This window comes from Panthera tigris, chromosome C1 (genome assembly GCF_018350195.1).
Source record: "Panthera tigris isolate Pti1 chromosome C1, P.tigris_Pti1_mat1.1, whole genome shotgun sequence".
NCBI classification, from domain to species: Eukaryota; Metazoa; Chordata; class Mammalia; order Carnivora; family Felidae; genus Panthera; species Panthera tigris.
The window spans coordinates 16,153,028-16,178,560 of record NC_056667.1 but is presented as its reverse complement, the minus strand read 5'-3'; the positions used below and the strand labels follow the sequence as shown (position 1 = coordinate 16,178,560).

General features: G+C 56.4%; 1 protein-coding gene across 1 annotated transcript; it reads left to right on the top strand.

Moving 5' to 3' along the window:
• On the top strand, positions 1 to 20,803 carry WNT4 (Wnt family member 4). The gene is made up of 5 exons (XM_042997721.1): positions 1 to 227; positions 6,143 to 6,378; positions 16,813 to 16,944; positions 17,040 to 17,182; positions 17,797 to 20,803. The coding sequence occupies exons 1-5, from the start codon at positions 1 to 3 to the stop codon at positions 18,262 to 18,264; spliced, it is 1,206 nt and encodes a 401-aa protein (XP_042853655.1). The 3' UTR covers positions 18,265 to 20,803.
• The last annotated feature ends 4,730 nt before the right edge of the window (positions 20,804 to 25,533 follow it).

Below are 25,533 nucleotides of genomic sequence, written 5' to 3'. Positions count from 1 at the left end.
ATGGAGGCCGAAGTGTCCACCCTTCCCAGTGGGGGTGTGTCCTTCCCTCAGGCTGGTGAACCCCCGTCTAAAAGAGCCGAGCAAAAGAAGACCAGTGAACAGGACTGTTCTGCGGTCCAGCAGAGGGCCCAGCTCGAGGGACTGCGCGGGGGCTTTGAGGTGGCAGTGATGATGAAGGTGATGACGGTAAACACCTTAATGACCACAGTGATGATCAATAGGACTTGGTAATGTTGCCAACCGGGGAGCAGTGGCTACTATGTGAGCATTTAATCCGTTGACGTCTCTTGAGGTGAGAACCATTATTCTCCCCATTCTACAGATGAAGACACTGAGGTTCAGAGATGCTCGCTAACTTGCCTCCGGGAACACAGAGCTGGGATTCTGACCCAGTCTGCCATCTCTCTCGCACACTGTGCCACCCTGTGGGCCGTGCGAAACGATAGGTCTCCAGGACAGGGCCTCGGGATTCGGAGACCGTGGGTGCAGAAACATCCGGAGGCCCGAGAACAGCTGAGGGGCGTGATGGGTCCCGGGGAGCCAGGTGCTGGCCACCCTCGGAGAGAACGTGGTCCTGGGTGGGTCCCGTGGCATGCTTGCCTTCACGCGGCCGTGTCTCCCCAGGCGGCTCACTGTTCGGCAGGCTGCTTGGCCTCCTTCCTCCCTGGTGTCCCAGGCACTGCCACTCCTGAGGAGGCTCTAAATGTGGCCCAGGCAGGCAGGGAGGCCGGAGGGAGGGGGCAGAGAGGCCTGGGCTGGCGTCCCAGCCCCCACCTGGATACCCGCGGGGCCAGGACCCACGACACTGATCTGCTTGGCCTCCCAAACGCTCCAGCTATTTCCCGTCTCCTCTCCTCTTGACGCGCAGAGTAAGAGCTGAGAGGAGGCGCAGAGGTGCGGGTTTTTCTCTAGGAATTTGTATATTTTTTTTAAAAAGCAAGCAAACCTGGAAAAGCTTGGGACAAGCCCAGCTAATTTTAGTTTCTAATGAAAACAGCAGGTGGCCGAGAGGATCTGATCTCCCTGGCAGGGCCAGGGCCCTCCAGCCTCGCAGGCTTCGGCACGGGCCGGCGGGGAGGGCCTCCTGGGAGGGGCCTGTGGGACCCGCAGCCCCCGTTGGAGAAGATGGGGGCACGAGCTGGCTGGCAGCGGCAGCCGGGGCAGCCCGGGCTGCTGGGGTAACCTGATCGATGGCGGGGCTGTGGCTAGAGTCCTGGGTGGCTGGAGCAGCAGGTGGCAAATTGCTAAGCCTGTACTCAGCAGTGGCAGGAAGAAGCCTAAACTGGGGCAAGGCGACCAGAACGAGAGAAGGAGCAGAGATGGTTGAGGCCCTCCACGGGCCTGGCCAGCCTAGCCCAGCGGCAGCCAATACCGATCACTCCCGGGCTCTCTGTGCCCCCCAGAAATGGCTTGTGCAGCCAACATTTGGGCCCGGCCCAGCTCCAGGGTCATCAAGTGGCACACATGTCTCCGGGGAAAAGGCTGAGCCACCTTAGGGTGCAGAGAGGGGATTCCTGAGGCCCCCAGAAAAAGTTGGGTTCTAGCCTCTCACAGCCTCCAGCCCTCAAAGGCAAAGACAGCCCCCATTTTACTCCCTCACCCCTGCTCTTCCCTACCCTGACGACTCTGCCAAGAGGTGAGCCGAGGGGGACAGAGCCCTCCATCATGCTGTAGGCATTTATTGAGCACCTTCTATGTGCCACAACCTGTGCCGGGCCCTGAGGAGGCCATGGGCCAGACACGACACTGAGGGTAGTGTCAGCCCCCAAGGCTGTCAAACAAGGCAGATCTACAACTGGGGTACAGGAGACACAGAGCTCCCAGCCACTCACTCACTGGCTGTGTGACTTTGGGTGAGTCCCTCCACGTCTTGGGGCCTCAGTTTGCTCCTCTGTAAAATGAGGCTGGGCACCAGAACAAGCGGGCTGTGAGGGCGAGGGCCTGTGATGCCCGGGGTCCCAACTCTCTCCGCCCTGTTCCCAGCTGCACATCCAGTCCTGGCAGCCAGGCCTTCCCAGGCAAGATTCTGGGACCCAGGAGAATCGAGGTGGGGTGGAGCTGTGTCTCCTGCATGGAAGGGGACAGCTGTTGAGCCAGATGAAGGCAGGGGCTGGGGGGTGGCACTGGTGCCAGCCGTGGGGAGGGGGGGGACAGGCACACTCCTCAGCGGAAGAGGGTTCTCAGCTTCTTCCTGGAAGCTGTCCCAGTGACTCATGGCCATGGCCACCCAGCAGCCTGCCCCTAAAGCCGTAGGACGGTTATTTCAGGCTGCCTCCCCTCACTGAGTCTAGCCTAGGGGAGAGGGGTGGGGGGCTTCCCTGGTCTACTTTATTTCTCATTCAATGCAGGGGGTCCTGAGGCCTTTGAGGCTTGGACACCTCCATCCCCATCTGTAGAAGAGGGACTGTCACTCTGACAGAGGGAAAGGCCGCACAGACCCACCAGTTTAGTGTCCCCACGAGGACCCAAGCTCCGGGTAGGCAGGGACTTGCCCAAGGTCACACTGTGGGCTGGTAGCTCAGCCAGGCCTCCCCAGCCGGCATTCCCTACCCAGAGAAGCCCTGCCCTTGAACACCTCCCTCCACCAGGAGCCTGGAGCCTGTACATCCTGACCTGGCCCATCGGCTGGATGCAAAGGGAACAGGGGCCAGCTCTGTGCCCCCATGCCCTTCAGGGAATAGGGGACCCCACCCTTATTCAAGAGGCCAGGTCTGGGTCTGAGCAGGAAAGGATCCAACTTGAGGCCCAACTCCTTGTCCCCTCACCGGTGGCCTCCCAAACATGGACCTGGCCCACAGCCAGTAGCTGGGCTCTTGGCGCCCCCTGCAGGCCAAGAGCACCAGGTGGGACCAGGGCCATCCATAGGGGACCTGGCCCAGGCAAGGGGAGCACCCAGACAGGGCTGAGGAGCCAGTGTGTCCCCTCCCCCTCCAGATGCACCCTCCCCTTGCCCCTCCACCACCTTCCCACCCTTGTCTCCCCTCTGGGAGTCTCAGGCTCCTGCCCCGACGCTGCTAGTCTCTGCATCCCTGAGGCAGGACCTGGCAGAGAAGACAGGGGGGTCCTCCAGGAAGCAAGGAATGTGGGGAGAGGAAGGGAAGGTTGGATGCCTCAGCCCAAGACCACCCACCTTCTACTCACCCGTGTGCTGCCAGGGAAGTTGGGGGGATCCTCGCAGCTACAGCACACCTCCCGTGGGCCCGGCTAAGAGCCGGCAGCACCAACCACATCAAATCACCTTAATTTCTCACAGCAGCCCTCTGGGACAGGAACCATTATCTCCATTTCTAGATAAAGACAGCTAGACTCAAGCTCCACAACCAGGAGGTGGGGGGCGGGGGGTGGGGGGGGCTGATGCAGCCGTGAGGCGGAAAGTGGGTCCCAGAATCAGATCTCCCTCGGGCATAGAAGGAAACATCCCCTGTGGTTGGCCAAGAGCTTCCCCTGAGGTGCCCTCCAGGGCCAGTCTGGCTTCACAGCTGCTCCTGGGATGTGTCAAAAGCCCAGATGCCCACCCAGCCCTGCCTGGAGCGAGGGCCCTGGCACCTGCACTTTCAACAAACTCCACAAACATTTCGATGCTCAGCCAGATTCGAGAACCGTTCCTCTGGGCCAGCCCCCATGCCTGACACACAGAACCCACCTGCTGCTCACACACCTCCGGGGGAGGAGAACTCGGCGACCGGTAGGCAGCCCATCGTCTCCACCTTGACCAGCGTCCTTAGGTTGAGCGAACCTGGCTCCCAGCAGCTCCTGCCTGCTGGGGCCAGTTCTAGTCCTCGAGCCACTTAAAACAGCATTGTATCAACTTCAAAGGCTTTGAAGTTGGGCAAAACCGGGTTCAAGTCCCTGCTCCACCTCTCACGAGCTGGATGACCTTGCACACAAGGCAAACTACGTAACAGGTCTGTGCCTCCGTTTCCTCCTCTATAAAACAGGGGTCCGTTGGCTTTGCTGGGAGGATAAATGCAACAATGTAAGGGAAGTGCTTAGCCTGGTCCTAAGCTGCATGAAAGCTAACTGTGCTTATTACTGTAGTCATAAAAATGTCCCATATTTCAAGAGGGCTTTCTGTGTACTTCTTTGCTCATCATTTATTCCTTTACTTCATCCGGCAAACAAATGGCAAGTTCCTGCCCTACTGCCTCAGACCCCTTGTCAGCCCACCTTTCACACACAGGACCCCCTTTTGCTCTGACCACAGTTCCTTGACTTAGCCAGAACCAGTGGTAACTTCCCCACGTTACAGATGAGAAAACTGAGTCCCATGGAGTGGGCCTTCCCCCTTGATCCTTCTATGGACAAGAAATGTGTGCGGCTTCATCACCTCCAAGCATCTCCACCTCCATGCCTAGAAAGCTCCCCCAGACCAAGGTGGCTGGCCAAGCTCCTGGTGGGGGACTGGCTCACTATAGAGTCGGGGGCAGCAGGATACTCGCTGTCTTTGTTTCGAGCCCCTGTTGTGTGACCGAGACTAAGGGTAGAGCCAGGCTCTGAGTTTCCTCCTGGGAGATGGTGGGAAGGCCCCTTTCCCTCACTCTGCTCACCTGTATAATGGACCAGACTATCTGTCAGGGAGCATTCTGGAAGTCTGCGATACTCTGTACTCTGTTGCTCCTCCAAGGACCTGGAAGGCAGCCCCTGCCAGCCCTGCCCTGGGAGGGGAGCAGATCATGTCCCACCAAACAGGTGGGAAGTGAGGGCAAGGAAAGGGAGAGGAGGCCTTCAGAGTTACCACTCAGCTCTCCTCCCAGCACTCAGCTCCCCCTTGTGCACCTACTATGTTCACTTGGCCCTGGCCAAGGATTCCAAAAGGGGGCGGGGGGTGCAGGCTGAGGGGCAACGCTTAGAACACAGTCATGGGGTTATGCGGACCTGGGCTCCAAACTAGTAGATCTGCCTCCAAACTAGACAAGCCAGGTGACCCCGAGCCAGTCACTTCACCTATCTGAAACATACCTGGCACTCAGTAGGTGTTCAGGCAACGCACACCTCTGTCCCTTGGGAGGGACCACTTCTTCCTGACAGGGCCTTTCCCTAGCTCTGCTCCCATCCTGGTGAGCATTCATGTGTCTTGCTTCCGGCTCTCTGGCCTCCTGGTCCCGATCACAGTGTCTGTCCTTAGGTGACACAGAGACTCAACTTGCCCCTCAACTGGCCATGGAGGAGGACAGGCAGGGGGAAGACCCACAGGGTTTGAAGGGGTTTGAAGCTCAGCTCTGGCACTTGCTATCTGTGTCACCCTCTTAGCCTTCATTTTGGAATCCATAAAATGGGCATAACAATTAGCACCTCATAGATGGGAGGCAAGGGTGCAGCAGAATATAGTGACTGCCACAGTGCATGACACGTAGTGGGTGTCCAATGAACAGCAGCACTCCCTCCTGTCCTCCCCTGGAGTAGACACTTTAGAGCCCCTTCTCCCCAAAGGCCGGGTCCCAGAGCTCCCTGACATAAGGTATCTAGCTTGTGATCCCACCATAATTCTATGAGATGGAACCAGCATTGTTGCCCCATCGTCAAGCCACAAAAACCCCAGGGGCTGAGGGAAGAGCACGGCACACTCTGTTTTTAAGCCCTCCTCCCCTGCCACCATCCACACACTCATCATCTCGAGTCCCCCAGCTGCAGTTGATGCTGGTCTCCGTCTGGTGCCCCGGGATGTGGCTGGCAGTGAGGGTCTGGGCCTTGCAGCCAGAATGCGGGCTTCGTTCACTGGGGTCCTCGCCTGGGGGTGGGGAAAGAGACACGAGTGCAGCGGTTCTAGCGTCCCAGCTAGAGGGACGTGAAGGGGTCAGAGCCCAGGGGCCAAGTCTGGCGTAACATCGGGGTACAGACGCTGGTGCAGGGGCCACCCTGGGCCAGGAGGGGTCCCGTGGGGGCCCCGTCAGCATCCCTCTCAGTGCTTTGGCCTGCTTTGGCCGGGGCGGAAGCCTTCTTATGATGAGACGGCACTTCCCCCGCTGGTCCCAAAAGCCAGGCAAGAGGGCCTGTCGCTGGATCCAGAGAGAAGGCTCAGCCACGAGCCACCACCGGGATGAGTCAGCTCCCAGGGACCCGGGCTGGGCACAGCCTCGTCCCGGCAGCGGAGAGAGGGGGAGGGATCGCCGCACCACACTCCACCCCGCCGCCTTCTCCCCAGGTACCTGGCCAAGCTGTCCTCCGTGGGGAGCATCTCGGAGGAGGAGACGTGCGAGAAGCTCAAGGGCCTGATCCAGAGGCAGGTGCAGATGTGCAAGCGGAACCTTGAGGTGATGGACTCGGTGCGCCGAGGTGCTCAGCTCGCCATCGAGGAGTGCCAGTACCAGTTCCGGAACCGGCGCTGGAACTGCTCCACGCTCGACTCCCTGCCTGTCTTCGGCAAGGTGGTGACTCAAGGTGAGGGAGGGGCTCGCGGGAGGTGCGGGGCAGGGGGAGAGCACTGCCTTGGCAGGGGAGCCACGCGCTCATGAGTGGCCAGAGCCGTCTGTCACTTACCGGGCTAAACCAGCACGCTGCCAGACGGTCACGAGGACGCCGATGGAGGCGGGCAGAGGGGCCAGAACGGGCGTTGGGGGGGGGGGGGGCAGGGCCAGCAGAGGGGTGCTGTTCTCTGTGCGGGGCAACACTCTACGGCCTGCAGTGTTTTGGTCCCCAGGCTGCTGTCCCCATTTTACAGAGGAAGTAACTGAGGCTCAGGCAGGGGAAAGGATGGATTGGCCCAGACCCCCAGCCCCATGCTGTTTTTACCCGAACACTAGGCCTCCTGAGGGAGCCCACCTCATTCATCTGTATCCTTGATGAGCCATGTGGGGAGCCTCAGCACGTCCTGCTCTGAGACCAGGAAAGAGCAGACCCCGCTTCTGTCCTCCTGGCATCAGGGCAAGCCCAGGAGGGGCAGTAGCTTACACACCAATAGCACAAACTAGGGACCAGACACTGTTTTCAGTAAATACTAACTCATCTGGCCATGGAGATAAGGTTCCATGTTGCAAATGAAGAAACTGAGGCACGTGGAGGTTAAGCAACTCACCCAACGTCACAGAGCTGGCAAGTGGCAGAGCCAGGGCTTGAGCCCATGCAATCCAGCTCCAGGGTCTTGCTCTCAGCCACAGTGAGAGAATGCTGTGATGGGGGGAACACAGGAGGCTTGGGAGCACAAGGGCGGACTCCTCCCCTGGCCAGGGCCGGGTGCTCGGAGAAAGCTTTCCTGAGTTAGGCCCTCTGCGGAGATGAGAAATCTGAGAAGGCATTAAGCCAGAGGAAGGTGGGCAGGGCAGAGAACGTTCCATGCAACTGGAAGGCTCCTTGAGAGGTCACTGGGTCAAGCCACTGCCCTCGAGGAAGTGCTCTAAACCAGCTGCCTCTTTTTCTACTTCCTGAGCTTGAAACTGACACTCCGGAGCTGCTACCAGTCGACAGGGCCCTTTGACTCGCTAGGCAGCAGGAGGGCATTGCCTGGGCCAACCTTTGTCTTGGCACCTGTGGTCCTGGACAGCGAGGGCTGCCGGGCTTGTGGCAAACCGTTTGGATGTTGTTGGAAACCAACTGTGATAGAAATTTGGAAGCAATTCTCCTGGGAGCTGGCAGAGGCCGAAAAGCACCGTCGTGCTTGGCATTGCTAAATATCGCTGCTCTGGAGAAGCAGCAGAGACCTAGTGAGTGGCCTGGTAGCAGAGACTATCCTTGGTCGATGGTGCACTGCCAAGGCTCTGGGACCTGCTGTCTGAGGAGCCCCGAATTCTAGGCTCGAACGGCAGACCCCAAGCACAGGAAGGTCCTTGCATGCAGTCGGTGTTTGGTGTTTTAGGCGCAGTGGTGGACAGATCAGCAGAATGTCAGGCTCTTTCACAGCCCCGTGCTTTTGTACATGCTGTTTCCTCCACCCCAAATATTCACCCCTCTTTCTCCACCCGGCATTGTCCCAGCTCCTACAAACCAGTGGTTGCTTTTTCCTCTGAAGCTTTTTGCTTGTGCTGGGGGCTTTTTTGTGTCTTGTTCGTTTGTTTTTGTAATGTTTAAATTATTTTGTAATGTTTTATTTATTTTTAATTTATTTATTTTTTAAATTTCCATCCAAGTTAGTTAGCTTTTAGTGCAACAATGATTTCAGGACTGGATTCCTTAGTGCCCCTTACCCATTTAGCCCATCCCCCCTCCCACAGCCCCTCCAGGAACCCTCAGTTTGTTCTCCATATTTATGAGTCTCTTCTCTTTTGTCCCCCTCCCTGTTTTTATATTATTTTTGTTTCCCTTCCCTTATGTTCATCTGTTTTGTCTCTTAAAGTCCTCATATGAGTGAAGTCATATGATATTTGTCTTTCTCTGACTAATTTCACTTAGCATAATGCCCTCCAGTTCCATCCACGTAGTTGCAAATGGCAAGATTTCATTCTTTTTGATTGCCGAGTAATACTCCATTGTATGTATATACCACATCTTCTTTATCCATTCATCCATCGATGGACGTTTGGGGTCTTTCCATACTTTGGCTATTGTTGATAGCGCTGCTATAAACATGGGGGTGCATGTGCCCCTTCAAAACAGCGTACCTGTATCCCTTGGATAAATGCCTAGTAGTGCAATTGCTGGGTCATAGAGTAGTTCCATTTTTAATTTTTTGAGGAACCTCCATACTGTTTTCCAGAGTGGCTGCACCAATTTGCATTCCCACCAGCAGTGCAAAGGAAATCCTCTTTCTCCGCACCCTCGCCAACATCTGTTGTTGCCTGAGTTGTTTATGTTAGCCATTCTGACAGGTGTAAGAGCATAGCTCATGGTGGTTTTGATTTGTATTTCCTTGACGATGAGTGATGTTGAGCATTTTTTCATGTGTTGGTTGGCCATCTGGATGTCTTCTTTGGAGAAGTGTCTATTCATGTCTTTTGCCCATTTCTTCACTGGATTATTTGTTTTTTGGGTGTTGAGTTTGATAAGTTCTTTATAGATTTTGGATACTAACCCCTTATCTGATATGTCATTTGCAAACATCTCCCATTCCATCGTTTGCCTTTTAGCTTTGCTGATTGTTTCCTTCACTGTGCAGAAGCTTTTTATTTTGATGAGGTCCCAGTAGTTCATTTTTGCTTTTGTTTTCCTTGCCTCCGAAGACGTGTTGAGTAAGAAGTTGCTGCGGCCAAGGTCAAAGAGGTTTTTGCCTGCTTTTTCCTCGAGGATTTTGATGGCTTCCTGTCTTACATTGAGGTCTTTCATCCATTTTGAGTTTATTTTTGTGTCTGGTGTAAAAAAGTGGTCCAGGTTCATTCTTCTGCATGTCGCTGTCCAGTTTTCCCAGCACCACTTGCTGAAGAGACTGTCTTTATTCCATTGGATATTCTTTCCTGCTTTGTCAAAGATTAGTCAGCCATACGTTTGTGGGTCCATTTCTGGGTTCTCTATTCTGTTCCATTGATCTGAGTGTCTGTTTTTGTGCCAATATTTTTGTAATTTTTTTTAAGTTTATTTATTTTTTGAGAGAGACAGAGAGAGCATGAGTGGGGGAGCAGCAAAGAGAGAGGGACAGAGAGAAGCCCAAGCAGGCTCAGCGCTGATAGAACAGACCCCGACACAGGGCTCGAACTCACCAACCTCATGACCTGATCCGGAATCGAAAGTCAGACGCTCAGCCAACTAAGCCACCCGGGCGCCCCTGTATTTTTTTCGTTTTGATCTAATTTCAAACCTACAGGCAAGTTACAAAACATTGTTTTCATCTCCAGGTGATGGATTTATTCAGTCAGCTACTTTTCTTTTCTTATTGAGGTATAACTCACATACAACATTATATTCATTTCAGGTGTACAACATAATGACTCCACATGTGTATATATTACGAAATGATCATCCCAGTAGGTCTGATTAGCACTCATCACTACACATAGGTCCACCTTCCTTTTCTTATGAGAATTTTTAAGATCTACTCTCTTAGCAACTTTCAAATATGCAACACAGTATTCTTAACCATAGTCACCATGCTGTACATTACATCCTCGTGCCTTACTTATTTTGTAACTGGAGGTTTGTACCTTTTGACCCCCTTCACCCATTTCACTTACTTCCCCACCCCCTCCCCCACCTTTGGCAACCAACCAATCTGTTCCCTGTATGTACGAGCTTGGTTTTTCCTATGAGGAATTCCCATAATGCTCTTTACCTAGATTCAGCAACTGTTTACATTTTAACCCATCTGCCTTATCAATTTCTCTATCTCAATCTCTCTCTCCCTCTCCCTTAACACAGACATACAGACACACACATATGCACACGTCTAAACCATCTGTGTTCACACAGCTTTCATCACAACTTTTAGACTAAACTGTAATGCCTGTTCCCTCACCCCACCCCACCACTTTCCTAAACTTGAACTGTTCTGAGGCGAGGTGATGTCTCCTTTACCTGTTTCCCAGCACATGGCAGAGCCTGGCATGGAGGACACAGTCAATGGATGTCATCCAATGACAGAAAGCAAGTCGGGGCAAGGACTCAAAAGGGCAAAGAAAGGGAGGCATGGGTTCGGTGCTGGCCTGAAGCCAGTGAAGAACCCCATGGAAAAGTGCCTTCCTCACCTGTGTTTGCAGCAGGAACCAAGGGAGGGCTCATCCCTGGCTCAGCAAGTTTGGGGAAACACTGGGAATCCTACTGGGAATGCTGAAATCTGCTCCAGACTAAAGTCTGAGTGGCTTGGCTGAGCGTCCAACCCCCTCGAGGCGGAGTCAAGGCACCCACACACCAGGCAGACATCAGGGGCGTCTGGAGGAGTCTGATCTCTTCCTATTCATCTATATCCTCACTCTTGTATTTCTCATGTTCTTCCCTGGTAAGAGTCCTCTTGGAAAGGTCTTAATTTGTCTCCACTGCACAAGAGGAGGCACCTGCAGGGGAAGCATGGGCAGGCGTGACCTTGGAGGAGTGGCATCACTCCGAGTGGCACCTGTCAGTGAGATCAGCATGTGTGCTTACCTTATAGGGCCCCTCACGAAGGTCCCGTGACACGGGGGGTGGCAGCCCTGAGTGTCCACCCCGACCAAGAAAAGCCATCCTCATCACCAGCTGCTGTCACTGGGGACAGCTACAACAGCAGCAGCCAGTCTGGGCAGGCCTCTTTGGTGGCCACCAGCTTTTGGGGTGATGGCAAGGGTGAGCTTGATTTGGTGCCCACATTCATCAGCTGCCTGGCTGGGGTCATGGCCTCAGACATGGCAGAGGCCCAGGAGCCAAGCCATACTTGGAGAAGAAAAGGAAACCCTTTGCTGACGGCCGCCTGTGTGCCGTCTTGCCTCAGATTGCCCTCATGACAACTCTTGAATGTGTGGCGTGCCCCCACTCTACTGCCAAGAAGGGAGGTCCAGCAAGCAGAGGGTGGTGACACACACCCAGCTCCGGGACCTGCCAACTCTTGGCCCTGAGATCTCAGGCAGGGTCCGTTCCCTCTCCTAGCCTCATAAAGTGGGGGCAGTCTCAGGACCAACCTCCTGGGATTTCCATCAGGATTCAGAGATGATGCCTCTGAAGGGCTAGATGGCACTCGAGCCCCACAGGCAGACATTGCTGAGGTCTCGCAGTCTCCAACTCTGCACCCCAGCACCCCACCACCTCCACCCTGCTCCTGGCCTACTGAGGCGAGATGGGTGGTAAAATAATGGTGAGCAATGAGGACCGTGTAAGTGAGGGCCAAACTGTGCGCTCCAGGCTAAAAATCCACCAGAAACCTGGGGAAATTAGCATCCGGGGTGGCCGGGAACGAGGGCAGGTGGCAGTATTTGGCCGAGGAGGCATTACGGCCAGGTGTGGGATGGCCTCTGTACGTTTTAGTCACTGTTTTGTCCCAGAGTCTAGAGTAAGCACCTGCACATAGTAGGCCACTGATAAATATGTGCTGAATGGATAAAAAAGGTTTGAGGACGGGAGGGAAAGCCACAGAGTCTGGCCAGGGTTCAAGGTCGCCATGAACGGGATACACTGGGGTCTCAGAGCAGGCTGGCCCAAGCATGGCAGGGAGAGGTGGACAAAGCAACGCAAACTCCTCTTCTCCTCTTCCCTCCTTCTGTGGGCAATGCCGTGCCTCTGCCTACCTCCCCGCATCTCATTCTGTGACCCTGACCAAGGGAGAGGGGACTCAATGAACCTTGAGGCCCTCCAGCCTCTGGCTGCCATGATTGCGAGGTGATGGGGTGCACTGGCCGAAGCAAAGTGAAGACTCAAACCCAGGCCCACCTTCCCAACCTCTGCGTGTCTAACATCATCCAGACACCTTACTGACTGTAACATCAGACTAGAGTTAAGAAGTAAACACTTTTCAGTCCTAGGCTGTGACTTACCAAAACCTGTCTTCTCACCTTGATCCTCCATACTGGCATCATGCTGAGCCCAGGGAAGGTGAGAACATGCCTTCTTTCTGGGTGACCTCCAGGCCAGCCTTTAGGTGCCCTCAGATTAAGTTATAGCGGGGCTGGGCTGGGTTCCCAGAGGACATTCCGCCACTGGGAGTTCCTTAAGGACAAATCCACCTCGTTTTCCCTGGAGTGTAGCATAGGACCGGGCTTGCAGTGGGTGATCAATAAATGTTTGGTGAGGGAGCAAGCAAGGGAGGAAGTGTCTCTGCCCTAAGGAAGCTTTTAGCCCAATGGCAAACACACAGTTGACTGCCTGGCCTTCAGGGTGTAAGCGCCCTAATGATCCCTGTTCACAAATGAATAAAATGGCATTAATCACGACAATAATCACAAAATATGTCTCAAGTGCCCATTATGTGCCAGGGACTAGACTAAGCATGTTCTGTATTTTACCTCATTAGGTTCCCATAACCACCTGTTGAGGTCAGTGCTTTCATCAGCCCCGTTCTATGGACAAGAAAATTGAAATCACACATCTAGGAAGTAGCAGGGCAAGGAACAGATCTCAGTCCTGCTGCCTGAGCATCCAGACTCTCCCAATACCCATCCCTGTCTCCAAGGGCTGCTCTGTGCACTGCCCTATGCTGGGTGCTAGGGATAAAGGAGAAGTATGGGGACAGCCTGGCCAGGCAAACAAGCAAGACACTTAGATGATAAAACCACCTGCAGCCTGATTCTGATCCTGGGGGCAGGCAGGCCAGCGAGAGCACCAGGAGCCCTGGGAGGTCCAAGACAGAGGGCAGGAAATGTGGGAGAAGTGTGGGGTCTGGCCTGTCTGGGCAGCGCTATCCTGCCCTTGTTAGAGTTGGGATAATGAGGCTCAGAGAGGACAGTCACGCCGCTAGTAAGAGTCTTAATTTACTCTTTCCTCTGTGCTACATCATCTCTTAAATCCAAAGAGGCTTCCTAGAGGTGGTTTCAAGAAAAGGTGAGCTTTTGTAGCTAAGAGAACAAAGGAAACTGGGAGGGCAGGCTGGGGGCAGGGAACGGGAGAGCACAGGGCAGTGTCTTTCTCAAAGACCAGGGCCTGTCCTGCCCCACCTCCCAGGACTCCCTCCCTGGGTCTGCTTTGGAAACACGTGAGTTATGCTCGAATGGCCCTCCCACCAGGACCCCAGCCTGGTGCCCAGAGGCCACTATGTCCATGGCTTCTTTTAAGCCCAACTCGGCATCCACGGCTTCTTCTCCAAACACTTCTTCCTACTAGAATGTCCTTCCTTCCCACTTTGGGGCAGGGGGGGCGGGGGGGCATCGCACATGACGTGCTCAGAAGAGTACAGGCTTTGACTCACCCAGGCTTCGGTTCTGGTTCCCGCTGAGCCGCTGACCGGCTGAGGGACCTGGACCCCAGGGCCTCACTCCTTCCTCCAGAACAGAGCTGGAGAGAGCTGGGTGCCCCATTTGTTGTGAGCCATAGACAGCACTTGGAAAGGCCCTGGCACTTAGTAGGTCCTCAGAAAGGGGAGCTATTACTGGGTCCACAGGACCCCTCTGAATTCCCAACCCCAGGCAGCCCTGGCACCTTGAAAAGATGGCACTGAGGTGGGACCCAGCAGAGCCACTTCCGCTCCACACGCTGGAGCCCGGGGAGGAGGAAGAAAGGAGCTGGGTGTGGGGTGTGGCAAATGGCTTCATGGAAGCAAGCAGGTTGCAGGGCAGCTACTGGCACCGAGGGGTCTGCCTTACCACCAGCTCTGATGTCCCAGGAGGACAAAGCCAGATCTGTCTCCCTGCTGCAGCTGGAACAGGCAACCCTCCCCTCCCCACCCCCACCCCTGCCCTGACCAGGGGGCAGCTATCTTCTATGACATGTGGGGATCTCCCTCTGCTAGGCTTGCAGGAACGCCACAGTCCCTTTCCCTTTCTGTCATGGCAGTCTCTGCCAGGTGCCCCGCTAGTGAGCAAGGCTCCAGCCTGGACACCCAGGCAGAGGAGAGGAGCAAGGAGGGGCCGCAGCCCTGGAGTCAAAGGGCTGGGACCCAGAGCCAGTTAGAAAAGGCTGCTGGAGCCACTGCTATGGGCCTTAGGGGCATGGCGGCTTGGCCACATTCTCCAGGCCTTCTGGGGCCTCCGGTGTGGAGCACAGGCCAACTGCTCACCATCTCCCAGTAAGGAGCCCACAAATGGGACTGAACTTGTCCTACAGAACTTAAGATTTAGGGTAGACCCAAGAAAGCCCATCCTGGCTTCACACACAGGAGGTAGGAAGCGATCCACTGCAGGTGTATTCCTGCAGGCTCTGGGCTCCACGAGGACAATGTCAAGGTTGAAAGCTCTGCAGCCAAACTTCCTGAGTTCACATTCTAGTTCTGCCACTTCCTGACTGGGTATTGTTGGTCAAGTTGCTTCACTACTCGGTGCCTCAGTTTCTTCGTCTATAAAAAGAGGATGAAAAGTCTCCTCTCCATAGGGTTGGGGTGAAGAGTATATAAATTATGTGAAGTGCTTAGTCAGTGCCCAGCACAGAGGGAGCTCTCTATAAGCTTTAGCTCTTATGAGATTTTCCCTCCACGATCTCTTCCTTCAGGCCCACTCCCAAGCTGAGAAAACCAGAGGGTCCTGTACCCAAGGCTGGGGCAAGGGGGACCTGGAGTCCCGGTAGATGGATGTTGGTTTGGGGAATGAGGCAGAGGTCTCCCTGAACAAATTGACAGGGAACCTTGCACACCAGGGCTACCAGCACTCAGGGGAGGAGAGGAGCCCAGATATCCAGGGAGGACCAGGGGCTGCCCGAGAGTCCGGAGAAGCAGGAGTAAGGACCAAGCCCAGCCGAGCGCTGGGGCCACCTTACCAGTCCCATTGGCCCTATCTCCCGCTTTCCCTTCCCCCTTGGTCTTTGGGGCGAAGATCTGTGCCGGTTCAGGCCTGGAAACACCAGAAATACCAGAAACTAAAGTCGTCCCTCTTTGGGCGGCCACAGCACAAAACCAACCAACATGATCCTGCTATTAGCCTCGATTAACTTGGAGAGGATTCCACCTCAGGCCGTCGAGGTCCCGTGGCTCCGGCCAAGGCCCCCGACGCTGGCCCAGAATGGCCAAGCCAGGACAGAGGGTGGGCAGTGGAGAGTGGGTGGTGGGCGGTACCCCCAGTTCAAGGGCGGAACACAGAACAGGTTGTCCGGAGCCACCAGGGCCTGAGCCGCCCCCCACCCCAGCGCTCGGCTTCTGCTGCCTGTCCACAGACGTGGGCACAGAGGAGGTGATTGTTTCCATCTGACCACGGCAACTGCTCCCGGGGGCAGCCAAGAGCACAGGCCTGGGTGTCACGGTGGTAATTGCCAACCACGGGGCCAAAACCTGCCCCCTCCACTCCTGCGGACACAGACACTCCAGCAAGAGACAGAAGGACAGTCACGGGCACACAGAGGCCCTCACAGAACCCAGAAGAGGAGCAGGGCCTGTCTGGTCACACACCCAGCGAGCCAAGCGCACGTGCACTACACGCACCACCAGCACCACCCATAGACCCAGAAAGAGGCTCCGCAGCAGCTACACCCTGAGGCACAGTTCCTAGGAGGATAAAAACACCCATTCAGGCAGGGGGCGAGGAAAGGCACCAAGACAGGACTGCTAAGGAGTCAGGGGGCGGAAGGGGAAGAACAGGCAGCAGAGGCAGATGGACCTGCGTTTGAGTCCTGGTTCTGTCACCTCTTTGCTGGGTGACTGGGAACAAATCGCTTCCTCTCCCCAAAGCCGCACTTTACCATCTGTGAAATGGGCACAAATACGGCTCCCCAGTAGCAGGGGGCATCCTCTCCTCAGCACTGGTCCTGGTAAACAGTAGGGACTGTCACTATTACGATTTACTGTCACAGGGGTGGAAGGAAGCAAAACGGCCTCAGCAGAAAGGGCTGGGGCGGGTTGATAGTGCAGGGGGACCCCCTCGGGGCACGGGGGGCAGCTGGGGGGTAGGCACGAATAGAATGCAGGTTTTAAAAGAAGCCAGACCCGGGCTGGTGGTCCGGCTCTGCTGTTTCAGGGCCCTGGCAGTCTCGGTAAGTCGGCTCAGCTCTGTGCACCTGTCCTGTCTCCCCTGATGATGTTAACCACGCGCCCTGGAGAGAGGCTGTGACCACGGTGTCCTCAGTCCAGTCGGGGCACTGCGGCTGGACTGTCTGCCTGCTCAGCCATGTGTTGTGTGACCCGGGACGAGGCGGCTGATCCGTCCGTAGACTCCTTACCTCACGGGTGCTGTGCACACGAGCCGACTGGCGCATGTGCAACGGCGAGCAGCGCCTGGGACGCAGCAAGCGCACTCGGTGGCTGGTCCGGGCAGAACACACACACACGGCCAGGGTACCTCCTAGCCGTCGGGCAGGCCTGCCTCCCCGTCTCCACGGGCCTGCCTCGAGGGGCTCCCAGGTACCACTCCCCACGACAAAGGAAGGAGCCGGGCGGAGCCCCGGGACCCAGCCCTGCCCTCCCTCTGCCTCCCACAGGGACCCGGGAGGCGGCCTTCGTGTACGCCATCTCTTCAGCAGGTGTGGCCTTCGCGGTGACGCGGGCATGCAGCAGCGGGGAGTTGGAAAAGTGTGGCTGTGACCGGACGGTGCATGGAGTCAGCCCGCAGGGTAAGTGTGGGAGGTGGGGCGGGGCGGGAGGGGGGGGGCCCGCCCCGCCCCGCCCCGCCCTCACTCACCACGGCCACTGTGCACCCCCTGCACAGGCTTCCAGTGGTCGGGATGCTCGGACAACATCGCCTATGGCGTGGCCTTCTCCCAGTCCTTCGTGGACGTGCGGGAGAGAAGCAAGGGGGCCTCATCCAGCCGCGCCCTCATGAACCTCCACAACAACGAGGCTGGCAGGAAGGTAGGGTGGCGCTTCTCCTGCCACTACCACCACCGGGGCGGGGGCGGGCTGGGCAGGGCACCTGGAACACTCTCCCCACCCTCGCGCCACTCGGGAACATTTGTGCAGGCTCCCACCAGCACTTGCGTGGGCCGGAGGGGTACGGGGCGGCGGGTGGGGGAGCAGACAGGTGAGCAGGTGTCACAGAAGCGCGTACGACACACACACACACCCCCTTAATAAGCAGCAGAGCCAGGATCTGAACCTCGTGTCGATGCACAGATCGTGTGCGTTAACTAGGATACTGGCTGCCTGCTCCTGCTCCTGCTCCTGCTCCTGCTCCCCGAGGTTCCCCTGCAGACTCAACGCACCTCTCCCGTCCTGCCCCCCATCGTGTCCCTCACCACGCAGTTCCAGAACGATGCCCTTTGGGAGGTTTCTCCTCCGTCACTGCGAGTGCCCCAAGGGCAGGGACAACGTCTCCCACCGTCCCCAACACAGCCCACCAGCCCACCCTGGCCGAAGGCGGGTGCTCACTCCGGAAGCAGGGCGCCCGTGCTCCCGTCCCCGGCCCCGCCCCAGCCTCCCCGCCGGCCGTCTCCTGATGGCCCCTCTCCCCTCCCCGCCCCCTGCAGGCTATCCTGACACACATGCGGGTGGAGTGCAAGTGCCACGGGGTGTCGGGCTCCTGTGAGGTAAAGACGTGCTGGCGAGCCGTGCCGCCCTTCCGCCAGGTGGGCCACGCACTCAAAGAGAAGTTCGACGGCGCCACCGAGGTGGAGCCACGCCGCGTGGGCTCCTCCAGGGCGCTGGTGCCGCGCAACGCACAGTTCAAGCCGCACACGGATGAGGACCTGGTGTATCTGGAGCCCAGCCCGGACTTCTGCGAGCAGGACGTGCGCAGCGGCGTGCTGGGCACGAGGGGCCGCACGTGCAACAAGACGTCCAAGGCCATCGACGGCTGCGAGCTGCTGTGCTGCGGCCGGGGCTTCCACACGGCCCAGGTGGAGCTGGCCGAGCGCTGCAGCTGCAAATTCCACTGGTGCTGCTTCGTCAAGTGCCGGCAGTGCCAGCGGCTGGTGGAGCTGCACACGTGCCGGTGACAGGCAGCGTCAGCCCCGCGCCAGCAACCAGCTCGTGGCCCGAGGGAGGCCGGTAATTTAAACAGCGCCCCCGCACCTACCCCAAGGGATACTGGCTGTACTTTTTGTTTTGGTTTGGTTTTTGGGTCCTCCTGTTATTTATTGCTGAAACCAGGCGGGCGGCCCCAAGGGCACCAGCCAGGGCCTCCTCGAAGCCTGGGCCTTTGTGGCCGCCACTGACCAAAGGGATCTCGCTCGTGCCTCTGGCTGTCCACATGTGGCCACTGCTGACCACTCGGTTGTTAACTGCATCTGTTTTTCTACTCACAGACTTAAGCTGGGTAACGAGGAGCGTTGGTCACATGCCTACTGACCCTGCCATGTAGGGAAGGAGGCGGCCCTATGGCAGGGGGAAATCAGTGCCATCTCGAGGGAAGCTGCACCCCTGCACGTACACACCGGCCCCTGGCAGCTTCAGCCTGGTCTCCCAAGCCCCTGGAAAGGGAACGGGCAGATACCAGCTCCAGGGCAAAGGGTTCGTTTGGCCCTCCATGGGCGGCCGGAGGTTCAGTCTCTGTGGGACCTTCCAGGCAGGAAGAGCAGGCGAGACAAGGGCAAGAGAAGGTGCTAGTCCCACCCTGGAGCCCAGCCCACCCAGCCTCCCCAGTCAAAGCCGCCACTCCCTGGTCGCTCCCAGACAGGAGCACCAGCTGCCATCTTGGACCAGAGGTCCCAGCCAGGCCTTTGCAGCGACACCTCTAGACGTGTCTCCTCACAGTGCCACTCGTCTGTGAGACGAAGAATGGACATCACACATGCAGAGGAACCGGCCAGTGGAAAAGCCTTGTCCCACCCATTATTTCACTCACTGAACCAAATTTACTGAGCAAATACCATGGTCTGAGCCCTGTACTGGGCCATCCCATAGGACGATCACAACAGTCCTGGGAGGTGCACAAGACAGAGATGCTTGTGCCCCTTTTACAGCAGAGGGGGCACTGCTCAGCCAGGTCCCAGAGCACGCTAATCAGAAGCACAGCCAGAAGAGCCCTCCAGACAGGGTTCCTCCTGGGCGCCTTACCCAAAGGCCCAGGAACTGGAGGTCTCCTTGGGGAGGAAGTGGGGCCAGGAAGTAGCAGAAGCCACAGACCACAGGCTAGACGAGCGGCCACATGGCTCCAGGGCGCAGAAGATGGACAGCTAGAAGGCTGGCGAAGTGAGGTGTCCGCAGCTGAGGCGACCCTGCCCCCAGGTCCCCTGGGCACTGAAGAAGAGCCCCCCAGAGGAATCACCAGCAGCCTGGGCCTGGCCCTGCGCCCCAGCCAAACCAGCAGGAGCACAGTCCAAACTTCTGTGACCAGGACACGCACACAGCAAGACTCGGCCTGACCCCACTGCTGCTTCTCAGGTGGGCTCCCAACCACCACAGGAGCTCGCTGTCAGCTCAGTCTCCAAATTGCCCCCTTAATGGGGCCCCAGGCTCCTGGTTCGAGATCTTGAGCTCTGGGATCCCCAGCTGGAGATTCTCAGACCCCAAGCTCTTGGTTCCAGGGTTCCATGTCTGAATTCAAAGTCCCAGATTGAGAATATGGGTTCCGGCCTGTAGAAGCTCTCCTCCAGGCCTTGTGGTTTGTGCCTCCTGGTGCTGGCTTCCTCACGAAGAAAGGGTCAACACCCTTGGCCCCAAGCCAAACTCTCTGCTCAACGTCCATCCAAGAAGACCAAAACCAAGTGAGATGCTGCAGCCACACTGGAATGAGGGGTAATCTTGGGGCCGGCAGGCTCTGATGTGGATGAAAGCTGAGCCCACTAAGTGTCCCCACAGCGGCCCAGCTGGACTCACTGCTCCTCTGGCAGGCTCTGTTCAGCTGTCTGCTCAGTGCCAGGGAAAATGCTATCCCTCACTGGCAGAGGCCAGACCCAGACAAAGAAAGCATGGGAGACCCCTCCCCCTCCAGAGACAGGGCAGAGCCACTCCCCCCCACCCCCAAATCCTGTCCTCAGAGCCAGAGGACTGGAAGGTCCAGGCTGGATGCTGGTATTATGGATACTGCCCCAGGAAAAAGTGAGAGGGTCTGTGTCCGCTCACGGGCTTCACCTTTCCACCTGCCTGGGGGCTCTCTCAAAGCTGACCACCCTGGGGTTCTGAAGGGTATGGCCTCTGTAAAGCAGACTAGAATCTAGGAACCTCTGCCCAGTCCTACCATCACCAGCACCCCAAAGGCCAAAGGGACCCACAGCTACATGAAAATGGAGCTTCCTTGGAAACACCCAGCTCCCAACTGTCCCAAATAAAGAGGAGGAACCAGGCCATGCCTTACGTAGCCCACCCACTCTGGAAGCTGGCCAGAGGATCCAAGTCCTGCCCGAAACTCTCTCCATTAGTCTCCACAAGGCAAAGGTGATGTCCTCTGAGGCCAAGGGCTAGATAAGCCCCAGCTCTGGATGCTGCTACCCCTCTGCTGCCCATACCCCATCCTCTAATTTTTATACTAGGCCCCTTGCCATTGTGACACCCCCATGAAATAGTCTGATGCACGATAAAATGATTATTTCTTTATCTTGTAATTGTGAAAGTGACTTCTTTTGTAGAAAAGGGAGGAGAGAGACGTGGGGAAGGACACTGAAAAACACAGACAACTACTTAACGAATTCTAGATATGAGGACCCTCCTGGCCCTCTTTCCGTCTGAACTACTGGTTTGATGGCCACACAGAAAAAACCCACCTGCATGCTGTCTGGACTCCCCCTTTAACACATGAGGCTATACCTGCATTTCATCGAGCCACAATCAGCTATTTAAGCCTTGGCCTGAGCCAAGGCCTCAGAACCCTTCTTGAGAGTTGATATAGAGGATAAACAAATACAATGACAGAGGAGGGTCTGGTGAAGTGGGTGCCAACTGAGAAGGTAAAGACCAAATCGAAAAGAACTTAGTTCCCGCCAGGGATCCAAGGCCTGTGGCTGTGAGTCCACTCCAGAATTGGAGCCTGGTCAGGATGAGAAGTCTGGATGGAAAACTGCATGTAACTCAAGCCAGAGCTGATGGGAAGACCCAAGGTGGCTTCTCAGGAACCTCAGCCTAGTGAAGTGCTTACCAAGGGAGACATGCCCTGTTGTCCCCCCAGTCCCCGCCCCCTGCAGCAAATTCGCACCAGCCTGGAAGCAGTTAGGCTGCCATGTGCTTGGCTTTCCAAAAGTTTAGTGGGGTATAGAATGGCCGAAGCAAGTGCTTTTAAGACAGCAGAGGTGCACGCAGATTAGTGAAGAACTGGGGAAGGGGACAATGGAGGGAGAGAAGGTTCTGGAGGACAGGTGGAGAGAAAAGGACACCTCATCCTTAAATCAGGGCCAAGGCAAGAGTGGGAAACTGGTGACACAGAGGGTCAAAGACGGCTGAACAAAGAGGTGATGGTCTCCATACCCAACCATCTCCTAGAACTGGGAAAAGGACCCAGGTTTTACAATCGAACGTTAGACTCCAGTGCTGCCACTTTTTCACTGTAGGGAAAATTGGGTAACGCATCATCCCTCTCTGGGACTCATTTTCTTCCTCTGATATTAATAGGGGGCTATTCCCCCTGCTCCAACTTCAAGTGGGGCTAAATAGTAATAGAACCTATTTCTTGGGGATGTTGAATAAAATACATAAAGCTCAACAAATGGCAGCTACTATTATGAATGTTTCTATTCCCTTTTCAGGAATGTAGGAGGCAGTGAAGGTGGCTCTAAAATTGAGGAGGCCGTAAGAAGGATGAAACAAGGAAGAAATCAGAGAGAGTTAGGAGCTAAAGACAGGTGATCCTACTTTGGCCCCATCCCCCAAATCAGACACCGACAGATGCCTCAGGACAGAAATCCCCAGGTCCTCAGAGACAAGAGAACCCAGGGGTCAGGATACCCAAGCAGCAGCAAGCAAGGCAATGGCAAAGCTGCCCCTAGGCACCAGCAGGAGAGGCTGAACCCAGGTCTCAATGTGGCTGAGAAGCAGGGCTAGGACAGGAAACAGGGGCCAAGGAGTGGAGGAAGGAGCTCCAGGGCTGTAGGAAGCACATGTAGTGGGGCCCAGGGGCTCTGCCTATGAGGATGGAAGGCTTTCAGGACTCCGAAGCAAGGTCAGCTCATGGAGAGAGCCTGTGTCCAGATCCATTCTTGACAGCTGTCCTCACGAGTTAGGCCTGAAGGTCTCTGAGAAAGGCTGTGAGGCTGTGATAAAGCGGACGTCCTTCTCAGCCCCTGCTTGACAGCCAGTGGCCCAAGAGACATCTGGGGAGACCAGAGGCAGAGTCTGAGGTCTTGGGCCAAGAAAGGGGCAAGAACACAGGCAGACAGAGGGGTAGAAAGTACAGCGTTCTGGGCAACTGAGAGGGGCTGAGAAAGACTGAGAAAGACAGTAAGGAAAAGGCAGAAAGTTGGGAAGACTGGCACACAGGAACAGAGAGGGAAACACAAGGAGAGAGAGAGGACAGTGCTGAGGGACCAGAGGGCATCTGGGCAGAGGAGCCCAGCAGCTTCCTGGCAAAAGGAGAAAGTGCCGAGCTTCAGGAGGCGTCTGACTCAAGAAAGGGGGAGGGGGTCTGAGGGGTGTGGGGGAAGGGGCGGAGCGTGGCCTGCCCTGGCCCAGGCAATGACTTCATAGGCATCTCCCCCCACTCTTTCCTGAGCCGCCAGCCCTGGTGACCCCCTGCCCGCATCTCAAGGGTCTAGGCCAAGCAGGCGCTGACAGGGGAGAGAAGGGGCCCTCCTGGGCCGGGCCCCCAAGCCTGGCATAGTGCCTGCCGGGGAGGAGGGGCCTAAAGGCCCAGCCCTTGTCAGCATCCCGGCCGGCACTTCGGAGGCAATTAGCAGCCCAGCTGAGCTAATCCCCCGCCTGGCGAGGCCAACACAAACAGGCCCAGGCCGGGTGCACACTCGCCTCCCTGTTTGCTGAGGGGCCCGGTGGTCCGCCAAGAATAACACCAATAACCCGGGGCCTTCTCTAGGTTAAGAGGAGGACCAGGGCTTGCTGAAGAGCCGACAGTGCCCGACAGAGCATACTCTGGCCAGGCTCCCTGGCTGCCCCAGAAAGGCAGCCACTGTTCCCAAGCCTTGGGCCAGCCAGGAAGAGGAAGCTGGACACAAGGAGCCATATACTCTGATTCAGCCCCCACCCCCACCCCTACCCATGCCACCTGTGAGGGAGAGGGGCCAGCTCAGGCTTGCGCTGCCTTGGCCAGACTAACAACTGAAGTCCAGAGGGGCCGGGCCCTCTGATCAGGACCCAAGGACTGCAAGCTCCACGCTGGACACAGGAGCCAAGAGACAATTCAGACACAGACCCTGCCCTCAAGGGGTCCGTGGTCTAGTGGGAGACCAGACTGCATATGACCGTGGAGCAGGGCCAGTCTCTAGTCCCGTAAGCAACACGCCCAGACTTGGGAAGGCTAGGCAAGAAGCCCCACAACCAGGAAGACAAAGGGAGACCCTGGAGAAGATGAAACTTGAGATCCAGAGACCGACAAATTGGGTGGATGGCACCAAGGGAGGCAGGAAGGATCCAGAGCAAACTCTGGCACAGGCTGGTCCTGGACCAGGAATTATTGGACGTAATTAGTCCTACCTCGCAACCGCTGGGAGAGCCCAGGCCCTAAACAAGGCCCTACTCCTGCTCCCCACTTCTTGATTCCATCTACAACAGCCTTCAGCCGGGGACCATCTCCCTTTGGAGTCAAACCCTCTATCTTCAGTCTGGTTCTTCATCTACCTAAGTACCTCTGGACTCTGCAACAACCTCAAGAACTGCAGCCTCCTTGGAGATTCCACTTGGGAAAGTGACACAGCCCCCCAGAATGAGCTGGGCTCCTCAGGATGCCGTGATCATCCATACGCGACAGTACCACATTTACTAAGCACCGACTGACTGTGGGGTCAGGCCCACGCTAATCACCACCTACCTGCGTTATCCTACTTAATGATCACAAGCAAGCAAGAGTACATAGGTATTTCCTACTGGGTAAACCAGCTGAGAGGCAGTTTCACAGACAAGGTGACTGAGGCTCACAGAAAGGAAGAGACTTGACTACAGTCAGAGCCCATGTCTTCAGACTCCGAGTCAGGATGGAAGTCTGTCACCAGGCCTCTCCTCCAGTCCAACAACCGTCTCCATTTTCCCTCACCCCACTGTTGGCCTAGACCTACCTTTGACAGTCCTGGGCCAAAGGGCCTTGAGGCCACCCCTCTCCACAAAGTAGCATTAGGTCCCTGGCTGGGCTAAGTCAACTCTGTCACTCTGCTGGGGACCCATGCATTGCTCTGTAGACAGCTTTCTCTAAGGCAGAGAGTGAGGAAGGCTGGAGTCACAGTGCTGGGGCTGACAAAGCCACAGCTGGAAATAGGAGCCCTGCCCACTGCCCACTGCCCCCTGCCCTGGCTAGCGTGGCAGAAGGTGGTGTAGGTCCAGTTCCAAGCCTGCCAGAAAGGCCGTTAGGCTCTCAACCCCAGCAGGAAGGGGCTGACGGTCCACGGCCTGAACTCTCTTTGGGCTGCTCCCACACTTGCTCTAGAACACCTAGCCTGCATCAAGGTATGGAGGAGTAGATGACTCCTTTTCCCTTTCAGTTCAACCAAAAAGGGAGTTATCTTTCAAAAATATTTTACTAAGAAACTGAAGAAAAGCAAGCTTACCGTTAAGTCCACAGATACAAGCAGATTCCTAGGCAGGGCTTAAAGAGCACCTAACCAGTGTCCTGCCTCTCCCTTCCTTCCTCGTGAGGCCCCTTCCAGACAGCAGGACCTCGGGTCTCATTCTAACTTCACTGCTGACCACCTGTGGAATGGGAAGCAACCTAATAACCGCTAAATCCCATCAGTAAAAGAGAGATGAAGACAATGACAGAGCCAGAACCAGACCCAGTCCTCATTCCACAGCCTCTATTCTGGATGCCCCCCGGCCCCTACCCCGTCTTCTCAGCTGTCAGAGAACCAACTGAAACACTGAATGGCGAAGTGCTTCGTGGACTGTAAGGGACACTGATGGTTGTCGTCAGCCAGTACCTGGCTCTTCCGTTAAGAATGACGGAAATGGGTGCTAGCGTGAGGGGGCGGCACTGTAGGTTCCCGGCCCCATAAGGAATTTGCTGGGTCTCACTTCTCCCGGGAGTCTTTCCATCCCTCCTCCTCCCTCCTTCCAGCACCTCCTGCAGCCTGGGCCTCCTCCTCACGCCCTTCCCGGACAGCGGCCGGAGCCACCTGGGAAGCTTCAGGAATGGCCGATGGTTACCGCGGCCAGGACAGGGCGAGTTGCTGCCCCTC

Coding starts and splice junctions, on each gene's coding strand:
- WNT4 (XM_042997721.1), top strand. CDS start 1: ATGGAGGCCGAAGTGTCCACCCTTCCCAGTGGGGGTGTGTCCTTCCCT. Junction 6,379..16,812: donor CGGCAAGGTGGTGACTCAAG/GTGAGGGAGGGG, acceptor TGCCTCCCACAG/GGACCCGGGAGGCGGCCTTC. Junction 16,945..17,039: donor GCATGGAGTCAGCCCGCAGG/GTAAGTGTGGGA, acceptor CCCCCTGCACAG/GCTTCCAGTGGTCGGGATGC.